Source organism: Cnephaeus nilssonii, assembly GCF_951640355.1.
Source record: "Cnephaeus nilssonii genome assembly, chromosome: 2".
NCBI lineage: Eukaryota > Metazoa > Chordata > Mammalia > Chiroptera > Vespertilionidae > Cnephaeus > Cnephaeus nilssonii.
Genome location: NC_137073.1, coordinates 11362619 through 11383330, shown reverse-complemented (window position 1 = coordinate 11383330; position 20712 = coordinate 11362619). Strand labels below are relative to the sequence as shown.

General features: G+C 45.1%; 1 protein-coding gene across 1 annotated transcript; it reads right to left on the bottom strand.

Annotated features, from left to right (window-relative positions):
- Positions 1 to 976: 976 nt before the first annotated feature.
- On the bottom strand, positions 977 to 19941 carry LOC307105696 (eukaryotic translation initiation factor 3 subunit C). The gene is made up of 21 exons (XM_079781610.1): positions 19883 to 19941; positions 19609 to 19747; positions 17774 to 17839; positions 17494 to 17683; positions 16996 to 17121; positions 16758 to 16812; positions 16552 to 16655; positions 16078 to 16205; positions 13770 to 13929; positions 13529 to 13632; positions 13148 to 13289; positions 12600 to 12725; positions 12376 to 12469; positions 11385 to 11575; positions 10911 to 11135; positions 4973 to 5336; positions 2613 to 2772; positions 2465 to 2530; positions 1507 to 1594; positions 1244 to 1406; positions 977 to 1145 (listed from the first exon to the last, which is right to left on the bottom strand). Exons 2-21 carry the CDS (start codon positions 19707 to 19709, stop codon positions 1063 to 1065), a joined length of 2736 nt encoding a protein of 911 aa, XP_079637736.1. The 5' UTR covers positions 19710 to 19747; positions 19883 to 19941; the 3' UTR covers positions 977 to 1062.
- Between the last annotated feature and the right edge of the window lie 771 nt (positions 19942 to 20712).

Here is a 20712-nt window from a genome sequence, read left to right as displayed (position 1 = left end):
CAACATATCAGCCCACCCTGTATCCTGTTGTTCTTGTGTTCCTGAACACAAAGAATATTCCAACTACTTCTTGGTAACAGCTCTATTACCTATATATCCCCAGTCAGGAAACTGTCATTCTTAAGAAACTCCTACTACTCTCAGGTTCAGCTGGTCACAAAGTCCATATTGTTACCTATATCCCTCTTCAATCCCTCACCTCTGATCCTAACCATCCTGGCTTTAGATGCTTTTTACTTTCTGATTGGCTCTCTGCCTCCAACTTCATATTTTACAATGCTGCTCCATTACCATTCTTAAAACTGGATCCACTTGTGAATTTTGTTTCCAAAAGTCTGAAGTATTTAAAGTCTTTGTCCTCTACGCATACACTTTAATAAAAACCACACTGTCCTTTGCACTTGCTCTTATTCCTTTGCCTACATCAATGCTTCTCAAACATGGTGGGTTCTTTTAAAAAAGCTTCCAATCTACTGTAAATCAATACTTTTGAAAACAGTACACAAATTAGGTACAAAATCACATGCTTCCCTGTTGTGATAATGGCGGTTTCTCAGCGCCTATACTTAACTGTGGTGCCTGTTTGGTCACAGACTAATTGCAGGCCCACACTGGTCCAAGGACCAACTTCACACAGGTTTAGGCAAACTCTCCTTTTCCTGATGGTGCACCACCACCCATCCACCTGCAAGGACCAGCCATCACTACTGCCTACTCCGTTTTGTTCTCTGATATTTATGCCCCACAGTCATACCCTGCTCGATGTATCCACCGCCTTTCCTTCACACCGGTTATAACTTATCACATTGCTACAATTTTCTGTTAAATGCAAAAGAGCAGCAAGCTCTTTGAAGTCAGAGATAGGTACAAGTTATTTCTGCCTTGTGCCTGTCATACGTTAGAAGCTAAGAAATAAAATTAGCAAATGAACTGCCAACACACCTCTGTGGCGACATGCAGGCAAACGGGAACTATAACCAGTTTAAATAGACCTTTAATGACTGGGGTGTGGTTTAGGACTTAAAGGTTGTTGAATGGTCTAAGCCGTGGGGACAGAAGTGATCAGTAGGCTGTCTGAGACTGCTGCTGGCGGTAGCCACCCCGGCGCATGTAGCCTTCGTTTTTGCGGTAGCCATCCTTCTGATCTGCAGGAGAGAGATGGGAAGGGGAGGGAGTGAATGCCAGGGGGGAGAGAGGAAGGGAGCCAGGACGCTGGGAGAGCAAAGGGGATGGAACCACTTACCTCGGAAGTAGCCACCGTAGGTGCCCTGCTTGTGGTCAAACACGCGCTCATTGTTTTCCACCAGGCTGCCCAGCTTTTCCGCCAGCTGCAGAGCCAGGTTCTGCTGGGCAGTGGGCTCCGTGCGGTGCATCACCACTGTCTGCGTTGGCTGGTCCAAGGAGGCCTGATGGGAATGATCCAGAGATAGGGACATGACACAGATCAGACCCCTCCATCCAAACTCCCCACGACTCACCTGCCCATTTACCATTCCTGGCCCTTACCATCAACTCCTCATTAATGATCATCTTGCTAATGATGGAGTGTACAGTGGGTAGGTCCAGCTCAAACATGTCAGACAGTGTCTCCATGCTGGGGAGATAGAAGACGGGGGAAAAGTGGCTGAGGGCAGTGGGGGCTAGAGCCCTGGGTGTGGCGGGGGTTTAACTGGAATCTTGGGCACCGCCTCCCCAGTCGAGGTTCCCCCCCAACTTCCCAGCAGCCGGGCCTTTGGCACAAGCCCTTCAGTGGCCCCTCGGGGCACCAGCCCTGCATCAGGAGGATCACCTGCAGGGCCGGGGCTGAAGCTGGTGCCCGTCACCTGTCCCCTCCGCACGGAGCAGCCCCGCCCTGTGCACCCCTGTGCTCCGGGGACCCTGCTCCTGCCTCTCACCCTGGCCAACTGGAAGCAGAAAATGACCAAATCAGTATTTTTTTAATGAAATGTCATTGTTGGAGGTGGCGCAGGCAAGCCTCGGGCAGCATCTCCAGGCCTCGGTGTCCATGCTCCATGGTGGGAGGGCACCTCCCCAAACCCAGAACCTGCCTCCACCTCCTGGGATGCTCACTGGCCCCGCCCCCTGCCCGCCCAGCCAGAGCTTCCAGCGGGCAGATTGGTGCTCCTTGTCTGACTGGATTCTGGGTCTCGGGGTGGGACGAAGCCGGGTGTCACCCTCCTGTGAGGAGACACCCATCCCTGACCCTTGGCTCCCAGCCGCACCCCTGCCAGTCCCCCAACCCCCCTGTCCGCCATGCATCTCACTCTGGGTGTCTTGGTCTTTTATTTTTTTGTAAGTGTCATTTGTATAACTAAATGCCCATGATAGTAGCTTCAGACTGGAAAGAGCAAAATAAAATAACGCAAAACAACAACAAAAAACAAACAAAAAAAAGAAGACGGGGAGCAACTAGGATCTGTGCCCACCAAGCTGGGGCTGCTCTGCTTCCTCAGGGCTCACCTACCTGATGGAGTCATAGACACTGCTGTAGGTGAAGAGGTAGGTCCGTAGTGACTCTTCCTGGATCTTCCTATGGGATAAAGAACAGAGCTTCAGGGAAGGAGACCGACCAGTCCTTTATTCCCCACCCACCACACTTCCCCTCGGCTCACCTCACCAGCATGGTTCGGACTTTGTCAGCTTCAGGGAAAAGGTCCCACACTTTGCCATTCATTTTCTCATTGATTATAAAACTGTGGCAGGTCTTCCAGTCACCCATCTTCATAGCCTTAGAGGCAGCGACCACATGTTCCCTCATTGATTCAGGGGGGCCTGAAAGGTTGGGAATGAGGCAGGGACTAGGAAACCTGGCACCAGGGTTCTGGCCCCCACGAGCAAGCACTGTTCAAGGAGGAACACAGGCCGGGAGAGCCAACAACCAGCCTGGAGACCTTCCCATCTCTCCACTAAATAGCCAGGTGATTGTACAAGTCCTGTGCCATCAGAATAAGTTGATTTAGATTTAGACTACATCAGTCCATGATGTGCTTAGGGAACTAGTGATCTCCTTGAAAATGTTGACAAATTGCTTTGTGTATCCTTATGTGTATTATCCTAGAAAAAGGGTCCATAGTTTTCATCAGATTCTTATAAGGATCCTTGACCTAAAAAAATTAACATCTCAACTGGAATGGTAGTTGTCCAACTTCCTTCCTTCTTATACCACCTTCATGATTTTTGCCATACTATATATCACACTGTTATCAGTTTATTTTTCTTTAAAATGGCTCACTCCTTTTCTTAAAAAAATTTAGCTTCACTTTAAATTTAAATTCTAATAAATCATGGGTTTGATATGCTGATGGACTTGGGCCCCCAAAATATAGTTGTGAGAAACAAGCCAGGAAGATAGAAATGGCAAACAAGAGTAGCTGAAATTCACGGTAGACAATGAATTGTAAAAGCTCCAAGACTGGAAATGGACGGCAGATGAAGGGAACCAGGAGCAGGGCAAAACCTAAAACAGGGACAACAAGCTTAAGCATGTTCACGGTTTAGGCCCAGGTAGAAACGTATGAATAGGGCTAAGTATAGACAAAGAAACACAACCCTTTTGTGTTAGCTTCCATTTGATCACTTCTGAAAATGAGGCAAGGTTAGAGGTTCAAAGAATATTTCTCTACAAAAAAGCAGTAGTGTAGAGCTGAGATAGAAACTGGCTTCTGGCTCCATTGCAGGCACTGACTGACGCACAATGGTAGGAACTGTGGTGAACTGGAGAGCCCTAAGAGATGCTGGAAACACAGGCTTTCACTGGAAATGTCCAATTAAAGCAAGTATCACTACAGAAGCCAAACAAAATCTGCCTAAGGGGCACCTGCACTTCAACAGGACCACACACACAACCAGCAGAGGACAAATCTATAAAGGGATGCAGCTGTGAACAGTAAGCCTGACTCACTTGCTAAGTCCTTCCACCCCACTGGAAGGGCACAATTCAAATTCCTGTCCCAGTGAAATCACAACTCACTCAACTGCTGGATTGATGGATCAGATCTTTCAGAAGTGATTAGAGGGGCCAATGTTAGATTCTTGAATGCCAAGGGTCTAATTGGTTGGCTAAAAAATAACGTGTATGAAGGGGAAAAAGGAAAAAAGGTTAGAGAGGCACATATTAGCTATGTTAAAGTTAGGCAAGTCACTTAACTTCCGTGCCTCAGTTTCTTAATCAAGAAAAAGGGGGTAATAATAGTATTTATATTACAGAGTTATTAGTAATAAAGAGTATATAAATTATTTTTACAGTGCCAAGCAGAAAAAAAGTACTATGTAAATTTATATTAAATAAGAAATACCACTGGAAACAGGTCATGAGTTTGATTTAGTGACTAAGGAGAGTGAGCTTTATTCTGTAGGCAATGAAGAACCTCTAAAGGTGTGGGGGTGTATGGCATTATAAATTCTATAGAAAGATAAGGCTGACAAGCAGACTGAAATGGAGAATAACAGAAAGCAGGGAGCTTAATTTGTAAAACAGAACAATGTATCCCATGGCGAGACATTACAGAAACTATTAAGTAAAAATGATGCCTTAATTGCACTGGGATGCGAAAGAAAAATAATCCTGCGCTTTCTGTCTTTGTGGCGGCCCAGACTGAATAAGGGACTACATTTGGGGAAAAAAAAAATGATGCCTTAAGGTTATTTATGAAGATGTCATTAAATCAAATGGAATCAAATTATTCCCTTTAGCTTCTCTTAATCCTTTTATTAAAAGTAATCAACGAACAGCCTGGCTGATCTGCAGGAGGTCACGGTACAATACCCAGTCAGGGCACATGCCCAGGTTGTGGGCTTGATCCCCAGTAGGGAGTGTGCAGAAGGCAGTCAACCAATTAATTCTCTCTCATCATTGATGTTTCCATCTCTCCCTCTCCCTTTCTCTCTCTGAAATAAAAAAACTTAAAAAAAAAAAAAAGTAATCAAGGAAGAAAGAAGTGAAGTTTGTTCCACTGCAGAGCCTCATACTCACCCAGCAGGGGCTGTCGCTCGCCCACCCGCAGCTGGTGATGGAACTGCTTGCTGATCATGCGTCGGCGGGCATCACTCTCATGGGCGGCCATGTAGGGGATCTCCAGGAGCATGGCAGACACCAGATAAACACACTCCAGCAGCTCCAGGTTGATGTGCAGGTGGAAGGGCACCTGCCGGCGCCGCTCCACCTTCTCCTGCTCCTGGTTGCGCTCTTGGAGGCTGCGCAGCAGCAGACCCTGACCCAGGAGCTCCTTGGCCCGGCCACTTGACTGGATGTCCAGCAGGGCATTGTGAGCATCCTTGGTCAGGCCTTGGCGGAAGGCACAGATGCCCAGCTGCACCATGGTGCGGTTGTACAGGATCTGGGAGCAAAGAATGATGCACTTAGAGGTGACAGATACAGTGCAAGTCATTCCAAGTTGTTCATTCATTCAACAAATACACAAAGAGTCAACGAATGATACACTGATGTGGTTAAGCACTAGGCAACAGGATGGGACTGAGAACAAAATAGCCAAGTCCCTGCTCCACCACAGAACTTCCATTCTAGGGATAGGGTGTGGAAGAGAAAGAACCACAATAGACAGGTGGGACTCGTGCTAAGGAGAAAAATAAACCAGAGGCGGAAATTAAGGGAGTTTATGTGGTGGTGGTAGTGGTGAGAGCTCACAATTTTATATAGGATAACTAGGGAAGGCCACATTTGATGGGAATGTTTAAATAAATACCTAATAGAAAAAGAGGGAGCAAGCCCTACAGATAACTGGGAGAAGAGCACTGTAGAAAAAAGCAAAAGCAAAGGCAAAGGCCATGTGCAAGAGTTGTGCCAGGTGTACATGAGCAACAGGAATGTGAAATGGCCACAGCTATAAAAAAGATGTGATCATAAGCCAGAGGATGAGCAAGCACACAGCCATGTAAGCCAGGTTAAGAATTTTAAGATGGAAAACCATGGGAAGGTTTTGAGCAAATAAATGATATAATCTGACTTAATTTAATATGGCTACTTTGGCCACTGTATTAAGAATAGCCTTCGGGCCCTGGCCGATTTGGCTCAGTGGATAGAGCGTCAGCCTGTGGACTGAAGGGTCCCAGGTTCGATTCTGGTCAAGGGCATTACCTTGGTTGCAGGCACATCCCCCAGTGGGAGTGCCAGGCAGAAAAAAAGTACTATGTAAATTTATATAGTACATCGATCAGTGCAGGAGGCGGCTGATCGATGTTTCTCTCTCATCGATGTTTCTAACTCTCTCTCCCTCTCCCTTCCTCTCTGTAAAAAACATCAATAAAATATATTTAAAAAACAACAACAACACTGTATATTAAAAAAAAAGAAAAAAAAGAATAGCCTTCGGGGGGTGGGCTAGAAGCGGGAGAAAAAAGGAACATATGTAAAAAAAAACCCCACAATAGTTGTTTTTTTTTTTTTAAAGAAGAGCCTGAAGGTCAGAAGCAGAGAGAGACCAAGATGATGGTGGCTTAGACCAGAGGGTAGCAGTGAAAGCGGTAAGTGGTCAGATAAGGATTTTGAACAGAAATGGCTGGGGAAGCAGATGTAGTATGTGAGAGAAAAACAAGAATCATGGATGATGCCAAAGTTTCTGACCTCGGCAACTGAACAATGGACTTGCCACTAATTAAGAAGTTTAGATTGTAAGCAACACAGACTTTTTTAAGGGGGGAAAGACTAAGTATTAATAATAGCAAACACACAGAGGTTAGTATCAGTCATAAACAGATGCAAAGAGCCTTAAAAATTATTAGTAAACAGAATCTAGCAACATTTAAGAGAGATAATAAATCTTGACCAAGTAGGATATATCTCAGGAATGAAAGGCTTATATAAAAATCTAAAACCATGGTTATTCACCAAATGAACAGAACAAAGGAGAAATTAACTTTATCATTTCAATAGATGCAGAAAAAGCTTTTGACAGAATTCACTATCTGTTTTGACATAAATTTTCATTGAACGTGGATCAATCTGAGAAAGGATACTGACCAAAATACTACAGCTAACATTATACCCAACAACGCATTTCTTAGAATGTATTCCCCTCATTAAGCAGCGCATGACTGTACTAGAGCTAAGTGAATTTAGCAAAATGGTAGGATACACTGGTAGTTAACAACTGGAAAATGAAAAATTTTTTAAAAATTACATTTACAAAAGTGTCAAGTATCACATGATATTTGGGAAAAATTTTTAAAAAGATGTCTAATACTTCCAACTTTGCAGAGAGAAACTGAAGAAAATAAATGAAGAGATAACATGTAAGACTGAAAGGTTCAATGTTTACTTAACATGTGAATTTTCCTAAAATTGTTTTATAGATTCGATAAAATCCCAGCAGGTGTTTTTGAAGAAACTGACAAGCTGACTCTAAAATTTATGTGGAAATGCAAAGATCACAAAATATCCAAATCATTAAAAAAAAAAAAAAAAAAAAAAGATGGCAGACTCACATCCCTGACTTTGAGAGTTACTCTAAAGGCACAGCAATCAAGACAGCATTAGCCTTTTGCACTCGGATGTCGAGTGTGACTCAACACGGTTAGCATTAGAATAAAGGAATCGAGAAAAAAGCAAGCGAGTGCAAAGGGTGAGAATGGCATAAAGACAGACAAAAACATGAATGAATGGGACAGAAGAGAGAGCCCAGAAACACACTCACACTTTAAGGGCCAAGCAGTATTCCACAAAGGCACCAAAGCAATACAATGCGGACAGCCTCTCTGACCCTGACTTCACACCACAGGCAAAAATCAGACTTAAATGTGAAAGCTAAAACCATTCAGAACTTAAAAAAAAGAAAAGGAAAAGACTATCTTCATGAATTGCAAGTAGGCAAAGGGTTCTGTCACTAGGACCCAGAAAATAACCATAAACAAAAAAACTGGTAAGCCAAACAACACCAAAAGGAATGGTTAAGAAAACGAATAGGCAAAGCACAAAATGGAAGATTATTTGGAAAACTCTGACCTGACAAAGGACTGGCATCCAGGATATATAAAGAATTCCTACAACTCAATAATGAAAAGACAAACAATCCAATCTTTAAAAGCAATAGGCAGAAGTTGCTCTAGCCAGTTGGGCTCAGTGGTCACAGCATCAGCTTGCAGACCGAAAGGTGGAGGGTTCAATTCCGGTCAAGGACACATACCTCCGTTGCAGGCTCGAGACTCGGCTCGGCCGGGAGGGCATGTGGGGGGAGAGGGGACAACCCATTGATGTGTCTGGCATCAATGTTTCTCTTTCTATCTCTCCACTTCCCTTCCACTCTCCCTGAAAATCAATATCCTCGGGTGAGAATTAAAGCAAAGACAAACAAACAAAAACAATAAGCAAAAGTTGATCAGACATTTTGTGAAAGAAGACATATAAAGGACAAATCAACAACAACAAAATCAATTTTAAGAGTTTTTGGGGAAATACAAACGAACACCATGGGATTCCATTACACAATCACCAATATGGCTAAAATTAAAAAAGACCTACAATATAAAACATTAACAAGGAATACTCACACATTACTGGTAGGAATATAAAATGACATAACCAACCACACCTCAGTTTCTAATAAAACTAAACATACACCTACACTATGATGTAGCAATTCTACTCTTAAGTATTACCCAAGAGCAAACATATCCACACAAAGACTCCACATTATTGTTCACAGCAGCTTCATTTAAAAGCTGGAAATACACCAGCAATCTATCAAAACAAAAATAGATCAAGAACTTGTAATCAGCCAAAACCGGTTTGGCTCAGTGGATAGAGCGTCGGCCTGCGGACTCAAGGGTCCCAGGTTCGATTCCGGTCAAGGGCATGTACCTTGGTTGCGGGCACATCCCCAGTAGGGGGTGTGCAAGAGGCAGCTGATCGATGTTTCTAACTCTCTATCCCTCTCTCTTCCTCTCTGTAAAAAATCAATAAAATATATTAAAAAAACAACAAACGAAAAACTGGAAATACACCAGCAATCTATCAAAACAAAAATAGATCAAGAACTTGTAATCAAAACATAAAAACAGATATAGATCAACGGAATAGAGAGTCCAGAAATAAACCCACACCTTTGTAGCCAATTAATATTCAACAAAAGAGGCAAGAATATACAATGGGGCTAAACAGTCTATTCAATAAATGGTGTTGGACAGATACGTGCACAAAACGAAACTGCCCCACCTTCTTACACCATACACAAGAATAAACTAAAAATGAATTAAAGACTTATATGTAAGACCTCAAACTATAAAAATCCTAGAAGAAAATATAGGCAACAAAATCTTGGACATTTCTCTTAGTAATATTTTTTCTGATATATCTTCTTGGGAAAGGGAAAAAAAAGACTAAATAAACAAATGGGACTACATCACATCAAACTAAAAAGTTTTTACACAGCAAAGCATCAATAAAATGAAAAGTCAACCCACTGAACGAGAACATATTCACCAGTGATACATCTAATAAGGGATTAATATCCAAAATTTATAAGAACTCATACAACTCAACACCAAAAAACCAAACAATCCAATTTAAAAGTGGGCAAAGGACCTAAATAGACACTTCTCCAAACAAGACATACAGATGGCCAAAAGACATGAAAAGATGCTCAACATTACTAATCATCAGAGAAATGCAAATTAAAACCACAATGAGATATCACCTCCTAACTGTCAGAATGGCTGCCATCAATAAATCAACAAGTGTTGGAGAGGATCTGGAAAAAGGGAAACCTAGTGCACTGTTGGTGGGAATGCAGATTTTTGAGGTTCCTCAAAAAATTTAAAATGGAACTGCCTTACGATCTAGTGACTCAACTTCCGAGAATATATCAGAAGAAACCCAAAACACTACTTCAAAAGAATATATGCACCCCTATGTTCATTGCAGCATTATTTACAAAAGCCAAGCTATGAAAAGAGCCCAAGTGTCCATCAATAGACAAGCAGATAAAAAAAGCTGTGGCACATTTATACAATGAAATGTTACTCTGACACAAAAAAGAAAATTTTATCATTTGTGACTGTATGGATGGGCCTAGAAAGTATTAAGAGAAGTAAAATCAGTCAGAGAAAGACAAATACCATGTGATTTCACTTATAAGTGGAATCTAAAGAACAATATAACCAACCAACCAACCAGAAATAGGTACATAGGTATAGAGAAGACTGATGGTTGCCACAGGGGAGGGGGATTAGGGAACTGGGTGAAGGTGAAGGGATTGATAAATACAGATTGGTAGTTACAAAATAGTCAAGGGATGTAAAGTACATCAGAGGACATATAATCAATAATCTTTTAACAACTATGTATGGTGCCAGGTGGCACCAGAATTATCAGGGGAAACACTTTGTACACCTGAAACTAATATAAAAGTAAATTGTAATTGAAAAGAAAAAGATTCATACAATGAAGTAAAAAAGAACAAATGAAAGTGCTAAAAACTGCCATCAGAAAGGTTCACCACATGAATATTAATTATTTTAAGCACACATTTAAAGACACAGCTTTAAATGTCCTCACAATACGGCCACACACACAAAATTAGTTGCTCCACTGTTGTGTCCCAACACATCACACTACATTTGGATCCGTCTTCCAATTGGTTTGACAACTTCTTAAATAGTTCTTTTCACCTTTTTAAAACAAGATGATCACCTAATGTTCCGAAGTAGACACATTGTAGGAATAATAAATGTTAGTTGAACCCAAATCTCTATCCCAGAGGACTCTAATGCTGTTGGACCAGTACAATAAAATGTTAATATGCGGGAGGATCAAAGAATGCTGGCAACTGGGAAAGACCAAAGGTTTACTTATATCTGAATTAGCCAAAGTGACTAATTTGATTGAGCCACTCTGCCCCAATCGGGACCTGGCCTGGTCTTCCCTTTGCCACTAAAGCCAGAGCATCTCCTCATCCTACCTGTACTGGAGGGTCTGCGTGCTGAATGTTGTCTTGTAGGTGGCTCATAAGCATGAGGTCACGAGCTTGGTACCAGCGGGAGTGCAGGGCATGATGGTAGATATGGCAGAGGATGGCGCACGTGCGAATTCGGTCTGTGCGGTCTTTGGCATAGATGTACTTGCAAAGTCTCTCCATCAGCAGAGCTGAATCCTCGCCCTCATTTTCTGCCTGATCTTGGTCAGACTGGGGGGCAGGGGAGCGGGGTGATGTTATTGTTTGGTGAGGGGAAGAGGAGGTACAGAAAAAGACGATGGGTCTAAATGGCTTAGGCATTAGCAACCAAATATGAGATTCTACCCAGCCTCGCCCTAGTTCCCATTTTCCCTCCCTGCTCCACTTCTGGAAGTTAACAGGGAATGGAAGGTTTGCCAACACCTGATAGATATGTAGGACAGACAGACATGTCCCTCTCCCTCTTGGCCAAGCACTCACCTTAGAGGAGCCCTCAGGGAGGGTAAGCTGCCGTTGATGGGCCTTGTAATCAAACTTGTAGTAGGTGTGGAGAATGCGCCTCAAGTAGACACGACAGATCTCCTCAGTAGTCCCCTTCTCTTCCAGGTAGTGCTGCACACGCTCAATGATGGCACACACCTGCGCCTCATCCTTCAGGTGCTCCACGTACTCTGGCAGGGAGAGCACCTCCCTCAGCTCAGCCAGGCACCCAGGCTTTCTCAGTCATCTGCCCCTGACCAATCCAGTTGCCTATGTGTTTTCCGCACCCATCAGATTCTGTCCTGGTACACACCAAGCTCACTTTCTGTTCCTCCTGTTAGGTGTTCTCTTCTGCTAATTCCTCCCCCGATTAACTCCCCCCCACCACTCTCATCCCGATCTCACCTCATATGGCCTCTACCTAAGGATGATCTGTTCAACCATTATCTAAAACTACTCCTCTTCCAGGCTCCATCTCAGGCCCCAATTTGAATTTCTAATTCACAGTTTTCATCACCTAAAATTACCTCATTTGTTTATTTGGAAAGACCATAGGTTTACTGCCGTCCCCCAGCACTGAATGTAAACTCCATGAAGGCGTCGAGCCGCAACACCCTTGACTCAGTGGGCACACGTGGGCATTCACATTTTACTCTGGAAATGTCCTGTATTTTCCGCACCCCAATGTCCCTGATCCAAGCTAAACAAGCCAAAAGCGCAGAGGCCATACCCCAATTATTCTGAAAGTGTAATTCCCAGACCAATAGCACCACCTAGAAACATGTTAGAAATGCAAATTTAAGGCCCCACTCAGCCCTACTGAATCAGAACTTATGGGAGGAGGACCCAGTATCTCAGGCCCGCCAGAGTCCTCCTCCAGAGTGAATGCTCTAGGGAAAAAACTGGCTTTCCAAAGGCTCTTTTAGTATAATCCTTAGTTTTTGTTCTTGCACATTTCCTCTCACTGACGCCCAGGCTTGCTCAGGCTTACCTTGGGAGTGAGGGTCAGTATTTTGCATTATTTTGGTAAATTCTTCATCCATCCGTTCCACCAGAGTTAGGATACAGCCACGGACACGCAGTGGCTGAAAAGGTAGAGGAGTAGTAAACCACCAGCCCATACCTCAGTCCAAACTTCAATCGTTATTTCCACCAAGCATTCTCAAAGCAGACAACATACACATCTCCCATTAGCCTGCCAATTCCTCTCTTTACCTGGTCAGCATTATGCAGGTTCTCACTCTCTTCCAGAATGTTCTCTCCAACAAAGATGTTGGGATTTGCAAACAGGATGTCCATCAGCTCATTGATGCAATCCAGGCACTTCTGCCACATCTCGGGCTGCCAAGAGACCAGATGGCAGTCAGAGGTGTGCAGGGGGAATGAGCAGGTGCCTTGCAAAAGCCCCTTCACCAAAATGCACAAAACCTTCAACTACTAAGACTCTTTCCACAGCCCTTGAGGTGGTTTTTTAAAAAAATATATTTTTATTGATTTCAGAGAGGAAGTGAGAGGGAAAGATAGAAACATCAAAGATGAGAATCGTTGATCGGCTGCCTCCTGCACGCCTCCCACCGGGGACCAAGTCTGAAACCCAGGCATGTGCCCTTAACTGGAATCGAACCCAGGACCCTTCAGTCCACAGGCTGACGCTCTATCCACTAAGCCAAACCAGCTAGAGCCACAGCCCTTGAGTTTTAAGGCACTAGGCACCTTCCCCTAGTCCACCAGCTCAGCCCTGGAACGCTCTTTATTGCCCTCACCTTCATGTATGTAGCCAGGTTGGGGTTGTAGTCGTAGAGAGAGGCAATGATATTGAACTTGATCTTAATGGCGACACCCTCCCCAAGGTTGTTTTCAGAAGCAATCTGAACCAGCAGCTGTAGCAGCTCAATCTGGGATGCACTAGAGGGTCCAGAACAGGGTGAGGCATCAAAGACAAGTCAGAAATCTCATCCTGTCATACAGCATGCTGCCTTTGGACAAGGCAGCCTCATTCCTAATACCCCATCCTTACCTCCTGTACACCTGCTTCTCCTTTATAAATTTCAAACAGAAACAGCACTATTTATGCATCAACCTCTACCCTGTGTCTTACAGAGCCTTCACCCTGAAGTCCCACAACCTGGGTCCATGAATCTCACCGATCAGTTCCTTTCTTGCCTCGTGCCTGCAGGATCTCATTCAGTTTCTTGATGACAACAGCATGGGTGATCTCAGTTCCCTTGGCAAACATTTTTGGTTTCTCCTAGGCAACACAGATCCTGTCATGTGCAAGCCAAAAGGAATCCGTTCTTGCCTTAACTGTTCTCCCTACCCAACCAGACTGGGCCTGTATGTTCTTCCAAACTGTTTCCCAATTAATTTTAATTCTAAAATTCTCACCTTCACGAGGGGCACTCCACCTCGGACCCTTTCCCACTCCCCGCCTTCATTGTCCTCCTCCTCCTCATCCAAGCGCTTAGACTTCCTATCGTGCTTCTTCTTGGCTTTGTCCTCCCGTTTCTTCTCAGCAGCCTTCTTGTCCTCCTCTGTGGCCGGGGCTCTGCCGGGAGACGAAGGAAATCAAAGACCAGTCCCCTTCTCCCTAAGGCTTCTTCCTCCCACGAAGATCCTTTCCTCTGCAGAGTCCTGCATCCAAGCTACACTCTACAAGAATGACCTAAAGTTAACCATAACCACAAGGACCACTAAGCACTGAATCTGCTGGACGACTTTCCAAGGTACGTCACCATTTTACACCAAGAAACTCTTATGAAGGGAACAATATGGCCTGGTCTAATAAGGCAGAGGGACCAAGCCTCTGCAGACACAGGAATCGCCTGTCATGTTGCTCCACCGCTAAGCTCTAAGGTTTCCCAGAGAATCCATAAGAAATGTAGTTGTTCTCTGACACTAACTGCTCTGTCCACACTGACCTGGGAACAAATCTTAGGCTGATTAGTTGGAGGCTAGTAAAAAGGCTTTCCTAAGTTTTATGAGTCTTTCTAGTATGTTTCTGAACCTGAGGAAGGGATTGTGGGAACTTTGAATTTATAGCTGGTTGGTCAGAAGTACAGGTGCCCAACTTGGGACTTGCAACTGGTGTCTGAAGTGGGCAGTCTTGTGGGACTGAGCCCTTAACTTGTGAGGTCTATACTAATTCTGGGTAGTTAGTGTCAGAACTGGATTGAATGGTTGAACACACCTAGTTGGTGTCCAGAGAGCTGGAGAACTGGGTGGTGTGAGACAGACCCACACACGGTGTTAGCAGTGTTTTGAGTAAAAGGAGATCAGATGTGCAACGCTTCCCAGACTGACCGGTGTTCCCTGAGGCACACAGTGAAAACAGCTCCTCCCCGTGAACAGAGACAGCAGGTGATGGGCACGGCTGGGGAAGAGGTCAATGGGGGAAAGGAGAGATATGTAATCCTTTCAACAATAAAAAAAAAAGCTTCTCAACAAAATGCCTGTATCTAGCTGAAACCGGTTTGGCTCAGTGGATGGAGCGTCGGTCTGCGGACTGAAGGGTCCCGGGTTTGATTCTGGTCAGGGGCATGTACCTTGGTTGCGGGCACATCCCCGGTGGGGGTGTGTGCAGGAGGCAGCTGGTCGATGTTTCTCTCTCATCGATGTTTCTGGCTCTCTATCCCTCTCCCTTCCTCTCTGTAAAAAATCAACAAAATATATCGAAAAAAAAAAAAGCCTGTATCTAGGCCCCCCTAGTGTCAGGGAACTCCCTACTCACTGAAGCAGCATTAATGCCAACTTTTAAAAGCAGAAAAGCAACACAAAAAGCAGCAACAGTTCTGCGTACTAAAAGAGCATTGTTGCCCAGTCAGTGTTGCTCAGTGGTTGAGCCCTGAGGTCTTGGCTTGACTCCTGGTCAGGGCACATTCCAGGGTTGCGGGCTCCATCCCCAGTAGAGAAAGTGCAGGAGCACTGATCGATGAGTGGAAGAGTGTTTCTTTCTCTCCCTCTCCCTTCCTTTCTCTAAAATCAATGAAAAATAAATAAATGAGCAGTGTTTACTAGAGCTTGGTATTTGACTCATTTGTAGTACAAAGGGGCAGGCACCACTCTGACTTCAAAGGAGCAAACTGAAACCTGAGGTTAAGTAACTTACCCCAAGTTGTATAGCTACTAAATAAAAGACTAACGGCTGAGACCAGAATCCAAATCAGAATCCTTTCCCATTCTACGACTGTCCCAGTAAAATTCGGGAAGGCTTGCTATATACTAAGTTCTAGGGTATACACTAAGAAGGTCTCTGAAATAAAGATAATAATAGCCACCATCACAAGAACTCCCATTTCTCTGTATCACCTCTCTACTGCAGCTCTCCTTGAGATGGGGTTAAGTACCATCCCATTTTACAGATGAGGAAACTAGAGACTGAAAATGTTATATAGCTTGTCCAGCATTGCACAACTCATCGGTGCCCAACTGAGATTTACACTCAGTCCACGTGTAGTCAATAATGTCATCATTAAATATCTGGACTCTGGAGCCTTCAAACCCAATCCTCAGGGCACATTAGCTCTGTGAGCTTAGCCAACTAGTGTACTTGACTCTAGTGTACTTGAGACCCCTTTGTGAAAAGGGAGCAGCTGGCATCTACAACCTGAAAGGACTCCATGGAAGAAGCAACCACCTTCAAGAAGATTAAAGGTGTCCTCCTCTTCCCACTGTAGCGAGGTGTCACTTCTCTTACTTTTTAAGGAATCTTGAGGCCAGCACGGTCTGTTTCCCTTCTTCCTCCTCTGAGTCCGAGTCAGAAGATGTTGAACCTGTGTCCCACTCTTCATCCTCTTCTGAATCTTCTGAGTCCTCATCTTCATCCTTAGAGGAAAAAGCGTCAGCAGGGAGAAGATGGGGAGACTGACGAGTCTCTCTGCTCCCATAACACACGGTTCAGAGGCTTACAGGATCAGAACAAGTGGTTCTTCATGGAATCAGGGTATTAAGAGCTAGATCGGACCACCAGGACCAGGGAGTAGTGACTTGCCCCAGAATCTAGTTTTCCATATTCCAGTGCACTCAGTGCTCTAATCTAAGAGGAAGTCTGTTCTCAAACCAGACTCCACTAAACCAACCCCTCCTAACCCTAGGGTTCTATGAGCCTTTTCTTCTCCTAAGAATGGCCCATGGGAGGCAAATCACCCCTCATTATAACCCTGGCTCTGACCTCCATCTTTTTGAGGAACTTGCGACTCTCCCCAGAAGGAGCTTCTGATTTCTTCTTCAAGAAAGCCGCAGCACTGACTCCATCCTCATCCCCATCTGAAGAGCCTGGTGGGAAGAGCAAGGCTGAAGGACATCCAAGAAACCAGGCCAAGGGAACCGCTAACTTTAGACTTCCTAACCACTTTCAATAAGGGTCTTCTCTCTCACCTTCTGAATCCTCCTCATTCTTCTCAGCATCTTCATCTGCAGACTGCTCAGGGTTCTTTAGAGAGGGGAATAAATGAGAAAGTAATTAAGGATGCCTACCAACCTCCACACCATACTACCTCTCCACCCTAGTCTTGTCACGACTCCTTCTCTAGTCACATCTCCCATTTGCGAGTTTTGTCTCAGTCATGAGGTCACTGTCCCCACAGTTCACAGAGTCTGTGTCTAACACTCCCACCTGCTTATAATTTGTAATATGGGATTCAAAATCTCGGTTATATTTTCGGATCTTCTGGCGCAGAGTGCTCAAGGCCTTGGCGTTGTTCTTGTTCATCTTCTTCTTTCCTTCCTTATCTTCCCACAGCTAAACGAAAGTAGAGAGAAGAAAGGAATCTGAGACTAAATATTATTTCCTAAATTTCAGGCTTTACCACCATTTTTTAGTCTATCTGCACACCATCCGTACTACTTATTACACGTTATTTTTAAAAGACCCTTTACATATCACCACTAAAAGTACAAAACCACAACCAAGAGATAATGTAAAAATAAATACAATTAAAATTCTTGGCTAAAAAAGGTCCTTCTCCTTACTTTATCCCCCTAGTCCTTGTGTTCTGGGAAACACTGTGTACAGGGCAAACCACCAAGAGGAGATATGATCCCGGAAGTGGATTAGAAGCAGGCCCCAGGTCCACAATCCCCTTCTAGATCCCCTTACCCACAGGAGTCACACCTCATTAAGATAGTCCTCCAGATCAGCCAGGATGCGGATATAGAACCGGGGGACACCTTCCTTGTCCACAATGCTTTTAGCCTTCCCATATGCCTTTCCCAGGAGCTCAAATTCTTCCAGGCACTTGGTGACATCCCGAATTTTCATGGCATTACGGATGGTCCGGATAAGGTTGGTCAACTCCTCAAACCTGGGTTGAGAGACCAACTGCATATTGGATACATTCACCATCACCAACCATCCAATTTGCCACTGCTCCAGAGGCTCCCCATGGCCTCACCTCTTGTCCTTGGCACTTCGAACCACTCTCTTGGTATCTTCTTCATCTTCACTCAGCAACAATGGCCTGAAGGAACAGAGACCATTAATCTCCCTTTCTATTTCCAGTCTTTCCAAGTGATCTCCATTTCTTTTCTCAGATGGGGAAGACAGAACTGAGTAACTTAGGCCAGTGGTCAGCGAACTCATTAGTCAACAGAGCCAAATATCAACAGTACAACGATTGAAATTTCTTTTGAGAGCCAAAAACCGACTTCTGGGCATGGGCCATGAAGTTTCAATTGCACTGTACGTGCGTGCCCGCACGTGGTATTTTGTGGAAGAGCCACACTCAAGGGGCCAAAGAGCCGCATGTGGCTCGCGAGCTGCGGTTTGCCGACCACTGACTTAGGCCATTGGTACCACACTCACCCTACTTGATCCTTCCTCTTTATAGCCTCCTCATATACAACTCAATCTTTTAAGCCTTCTTCAAGTAAGGCCTTTTGTCAAATGTTGTGGAACACACAAAGATCTCCATCCTCTCAAAAGTAAACAAAGGTGCCTGTGTACTATGCCACAAAACTAATTAGTGAAGACAGCCACTTAGAAGTACTGAAAGAAGCTGAGAAAGGGGTACTCTAGCTAGAATGAATGGGCAAGTATTCAGGAAGGTGGTACCTGAACTAGGTCCTACAAAAACGTGTCCCAGAGTGTGAGAGGCCGAGGACAAAGAAAGTCTCAGCGGCTTTAACACCTCCACTGCCAGTTATTTTTCTTTTCTTAATTTTTAAAATTGATTTCAGAGAGGAATGGAGAGGGAGACAGAAACACTGTTGAGAGAGAATCATTGATCAGCTGCCTCCTGCACGCCTCCACTGGGGATCGAGCCCCAACCCAGGCATGTGCCCTAACTGGTAATCGAACTGTGATCCCGTGGTTCATAGGTCGATGCTCAACCGCCAGACCACACAGGGTGGGCAACCCATATTTTTCTTTAGTAACGAGAAAACAGACCACAGACAGCATTCAGCTATCAATATCTCTCTTCTATCTTACTAATTTCCCCCAAATCCCCTCCCCACCACATCATCCTTATGCCAGATGCTTTATCTATCTATTTACCTATTTTTCTTGTTTATTGACTTGAGAGAAACATCGATTTGTTGTTCCACCTATTCATGCATTCATTGGTTCACCTGACCTGGGATCAAATCCGCAACCTTGGTGCATCAGGAGGAGGCTCTAACCAACTGAGCGATCCCACCAGAGCCTTCCAATATATATTTTTAAACAGTAGACAGGCATGTGGCAAAGATGATGATGGTGCCATGGTGTATGACAGAAAGTTGAGAAACAACATTCCACTGTTTCAAAGGGTGAAAAGAATTATTAATTTGCAGGGTGGGGAAGGACGTTTAAGCGGAGGTAAACACCAGGAATAAAACAGGTGTTTTAAGTCCCTGCCCGCGGCGCCACAGCAAGGAGCTTTTTTGGTGGCAAGAATAATTATGGCTTTTGGCGTCCGGTGCCGAACAGAGGAGGGGAGGTTGGGGTTGTACAAAGGCTGTGGACAAGGAGGCCAGTTGGGAAGCTGATGCAACAGGCCGGGCCAACGGGAAACCTCTCGGACATCCCTTGTTATCCGGTGGGTTCCCAGTTCACAGCACCCTAAACATGAAGGCTGTCCCTCCAACACTGTTCCGCTCCCTCCAACTATCAACATCCTCAGAACCCGCTCTCGCCGCCTCCCCGCTCCCACCTCCTGTCTCCCCCATCCCGCACACGCACGGCCTTCCCACGCCTGCGAACCCGCACTCCCCGAGTGGGCACCACGACGCAAGCCCTCCAACTCACTGTTTGCCGTAGTTGCCCCCGACAGGTTTGGTGACGAGCTCCTCCCCGGACAGGGACGACTCGGACTCGCTGTCCGAACCGGTGGTAAAAAACCGCGACATGGCGACGGCGCTGGGGGCTGCGGCGGGCGCGGCCGGACCTGCGGGAGAGCCGGAGTGAAGCTCCGCGAGAAGGGGCCCGAGCCGCCGCCTCCCGGCCGTCACCCAGCACCGTCCCTTCGCGTACCCCGACCCCGGCCCTCCTTCTGGAAACACGCGGACCAAGAAATACCTACCGGTGGAGCCTGCGAGTCACACCGCGAAACAGCGGAAACGCGGAGAGGAAAGAAGGCGGTATGACGTCACTTCCGGGGCGCCGACAAACCACACCCGACAACTACAACTCCCAATGGCCTTCGCGCCACACAGGGGGCGGGGACAGGCCCGATGTGCCCTGGGAAGGAAGTACGGTACCTCTACGTTCCCCGATCGGGCGGCGCGTTGTCATCCTTTATTACTCACACATTTCGAGCCTCACTCCTCACCAGTGGAATCAGAGTCTCAGGGCCAAGAGTTTACTTTTTAGAAGCGTGCACGTTCCCGGCCGGCGTGGCTCCGTGGTTTGAGCGTCAGCGTAGGAACCAGGAGATCGCTGTTGGATTCCTGGTCAGGGCACAGTAGGGGGCGTGCTGGAGGCATGGATCAATGATTCTCTTTCATCTCTGAGGTTTCTCTCTCCCTCTCCCTTCCTCTCTCTGAAATCAATAAAAAAATATTTTTTTAAAAAGTGCACGTGATGCTGATGAGCTGCTGTGTTTTGAAACTAGAGCAAACTTTGTTGGTCAGACTTTGAATTCAAATACCAGCTTGGTCACTTGTTAATGTTTGAATTTAGGCAAATATCCTAACCTCTATGCTTCTGTCTACCCAAGCTGTAAAATGACAATAATGGCACTGACTTAATAGGGTGTTATGAGAATTAAATGACTTACTTAGTATACATGAAGCATTTAGGACAGTGCCTTGTACAAAATAAAAATGTAATAATTAATTCCACAAATACTTGTTTATTGAGCATTTGTTATGAACTAGCCGTGTCCTAGGCACTGGATGCAGTGATGAACAA